Source organism: Penaeus monodon, unplaced genomic scaffold (assembly GCF_015228065.2).
Source record: "Penaeus monodon isolate SGIC_2016 unplaced genomic scaffold, NSTDA_Pmon_1 PmonScaffold_223, whole genome shotgun sequence".
NCBI lineage: Eukaryota > Metazoa > Arthropoda > Malacostraca > Decapoda > Penaeidae > Penaeus > Penaeus monodon.
The window spans coordinates 15,415-18,602 of record NW_023652255.1 but is presented as its reverse complement, the minus strand read 5'-3'; the positions used below and the strand labels follow the sequence as shown (position 1 = coordinate 18,602).

The 3,188-nt window shown below is 50.6% G+C and overlaps 1 protein-coding gene across 1 annotated transcript; it reads right to left on the bottom strand.

Annotated features, from left to right (window-relative positions):
• Positions 1–302: 302 nt before the first annotated feature.
• Positions 303–2,766, bottom strand: LOC119570135. Its single transcript, XM_037918000.1, has 2 exons — positions 2,081–2,766; positions 303–1,935 (listed from the first exon to the last, which is right to left on the bottom strand). The coding sequence occupies exons 1-2, from the start codon at positions 2,764–2,766 to the stop codon at positions 303–305; spliced, it is 2,319 nt and encodes a 772-aa protein (XP_037773928.1).
• Positions 2,767–3,188: the final 422 nt, after the last annotated feature.

The following is a 3,188-nucleotide window of genomic DNA, read 5'->3' as shown; positions in this document are numbered from 1 at the left end:
TCAAACTGTCGTGAGAAGTCAGGCTTGGCTAGTACTGGCGCGGTTGTAAGGGCCTCCTTTAGATGCTGGAAAGCTTCTTGGTTGTTTTTCTTCCCAGTGGAACTTTATCTGCTTCTTCGTCAATTCAGTAAGAGGCGCCGCAATTGCAGAATAATGTTCTATGTGTCGACGGAAGAAGCCTGTTGCCCCGAGGAAGCGGCGCACTTCTTTCTGGTTGCGCGGGGCAGCCATTCGGTCGATAGCTGCTACTTTGTCTGGGTCAGGGAGGATTCCATCAGGAGTGACAAGGAAACCGAGGAATTTCATGGTGTTAGTTGCAAATTGACATTTCTGTTATTTAATTTGAGGCCAGCAGCTTTTAGCAATTGTAGCGTCTCTTCTAGATGTACAAGATGTTCTTCGAATGTTGCACTGTGAACCACAATGTCGTCTAAATAGGCCACAGTATGTTTACCAAGCACTGGAGAGAGTATAAAATTAATGGCACGCTGGAAGGTTGGAGGAGCAGTGACTAAGCCAAAAGGTAAACGTGCAAACTGCCACAGACGGTGGCCATCAGAGAATGCCGTCTTAGGACGGTCTGGTTTGGCCACAGGGATTGCCCAGTAAGCTGATCTTGCATCCAAGGATGTAAACCAAGATGTCCCATTGAAATTGTCAATAAGTTCGTCGATCCTTGGGAGGGGGTAACTATCGGTTGTGGTGACTTTGTTCAGGTTCCTGTAATCTATGCAAAAGCGCAAAGTACCATCTTTTTTCTTCACCAAAACGACTGGTGAAAGCCAGGGGGATGAAGATGGTTCAATTACTCCTGCTTCCTTCATCTTCCTGCATTCTTCTTTGATGGTTTGCTTCGCTGCGTGCGGAAGTCTCCACTGACGTGTAACGATTGGTTTTGCATCGCCAGTTTCAATGGTGTGTTCTACCCCTGGTATGGTTCCAATGGCAGATTTCTCTTCCGTGAAGATATCAGCATACCCGCTGAGTAGTTCACGAAACTGTCCTTGCTGTTGTTCGGTAAGATGACTGAACTTTGCATCCTCGACCGGCAGGACCTCGTCAACTCTGACCTTGCTGTCACCGATGTCTTCATCTTCAGAAGTCGAGCTATCGGATAAAAACGTGTCAGGGAAGGCAATGAAGTCATCGTATCCGAAATCCAGGGTTCCAAATTCTGATTCAAAATCATCATCTTCGAGATCACCGAGAAATTCTGGTTCGTTGGCCAAGTTTTCTAAGGTAACTTTTTGAACAGTGTTGGGCGTTGCACGTGAAGAGACGGGTGCACCACGGCCTCCCAAAGGCCGGGAGTCTGATGCATACACTGTAGCAATCGGGCTTGCACGGGCGATCACTTGACCCGGGCGTAGTTTGATCATTCGCGGAGTCGTGTTCACCACCCAGACATCAGTGCGGCGTTCTTCAACTGTGGTCACACTTGCGGGGATTATTAGCTGGCGGGATGAAGGTGTGACTTCAATTTCGTCATCCGTCACACTCCGGGGTACCCTGCACTTGACGAAGGTTGCACTATCAGGCGGTACTTCCGTTTGCTTAGTGCAGTGAAGGGGGCATCCGTGGGGTGATGTGATCGTACTCCTTGGGTCCGCCGACAGGTTGGCAAGGGCAAGACTGCAGTGCTTCGTGAATGTCACATCGAGTTCACAGCCCAGGATACGCAGATAACTGGAGCGAGGCGGCGGTTCGTGATGGAAACTGAAAGGAAACCTCCTCAGAAAATCCATCCCAAGTAATATATGTCCAGGGAAACGGGTATTGAGCCCCGAAGCACGATGAGTAATACCTACGGCGTCTGAGAACTGTAATGGTAAGTCAACTTCTTCAGTTACCTCCATGCGGTGTTCCGGAGATTCCTTGCAACACACGGTAGCAACTGTGCTGCTTAGCGAGGTGAAATCGTGCCAGGTATTCAGCCTTGATGATGGTTAATGCTGAACCAGTGTCAATAAAGGCGTTCATGGGGACGTCATTCACAAGCAGCTGGATCATAGGCCGTCCTGATCCGACTCTTCATACTCGACGTCAGCAATATCTGGTTGCCTCCATCCTCCGTCTGCACAGCAATGCTAGTCCTCGTCGTAAAACTTGCGTGGCGGCGTTCGAGAAGGCACAGGTTGGTGGGCGGCTGCTTGAGGTTGGATAGTAGGCTCGTGTGTCGGCTGTGATGCCAGTGGAAGACGAGCCTCGATAGCTCCCCTGGCGCTGCTGAAAGGGCCGGTCCGCGCGACCCTCAGGGCACGACGAAGTGAAGTGTCCACGCCGACTGCAGCGAAAACATCGTCTCTCCTCCCGCGCTCGTGCACGACAGTCAGCGAGGCTGTGACTTGTTGTGCGATGATATGGGCAGTAGTTACTCTCGTCCTCATCTTGTCGGGCTCCTCGGGGTGGAGATCGAGGTGGTGATCGCCTGGCCATCGGATGATTCTCGTACACGCTGGCTACATGGGGGTTGAAAGCAACTGTTGCCACTTGGCGACGGTGTCCCGTCGATTGTGGGCGTGGCTGGGGGTGTGAAACGCCGACACGGTTATTCCACAACTGTTGAGCACAATGCACGAGTATATCTGTGGGTGCATCGTCTCTCGTCGCTAAGGCTTCTCGCATCCATTGAGGGACACCCTGTAAAAACACTCTGCGGGCGAGAAGATCCGGGTCACCAATTGCATTAGGATAGTCCCGTTCCCCTTGTAACACTGCGGCTTGCAGGTTGAGGTAATAATCAAAAGGGCTCTGATCTGGTAACATGCGGTGCTGATATAACAGTGTAAAGTAATCATTAGGCGAACAAACACCGCGAAACTTCTCCCTTAACTTTGCTTTAAAAGTCATCCAATCCCTTATGCCATCAAATGCACTAGAATTGATTATTACCTCAGCTGTTCCGCGACACATCATGCGTGCCATCTGACACATTGCTTCCCCTGTTGAAGGTTTGCGTAACATTTTCTATTTGTTTCATCCATGCCTCTAACTCTTGCGATCTCTGTAACGGGTGAGACGCAGATATTTCCGCCTTGAACAAGCTTATGCCGGAATGAGGCATTACCATCATAGGGGCGGCACTATGCGGCGCATGAGAAATAGACGGACCTCGGAAATGGGCAGTTGAAGGAAGTGGACCCACGTCGCGTACATCAGGTGCGCGTCGCGGAGTTTTGTTATTACCG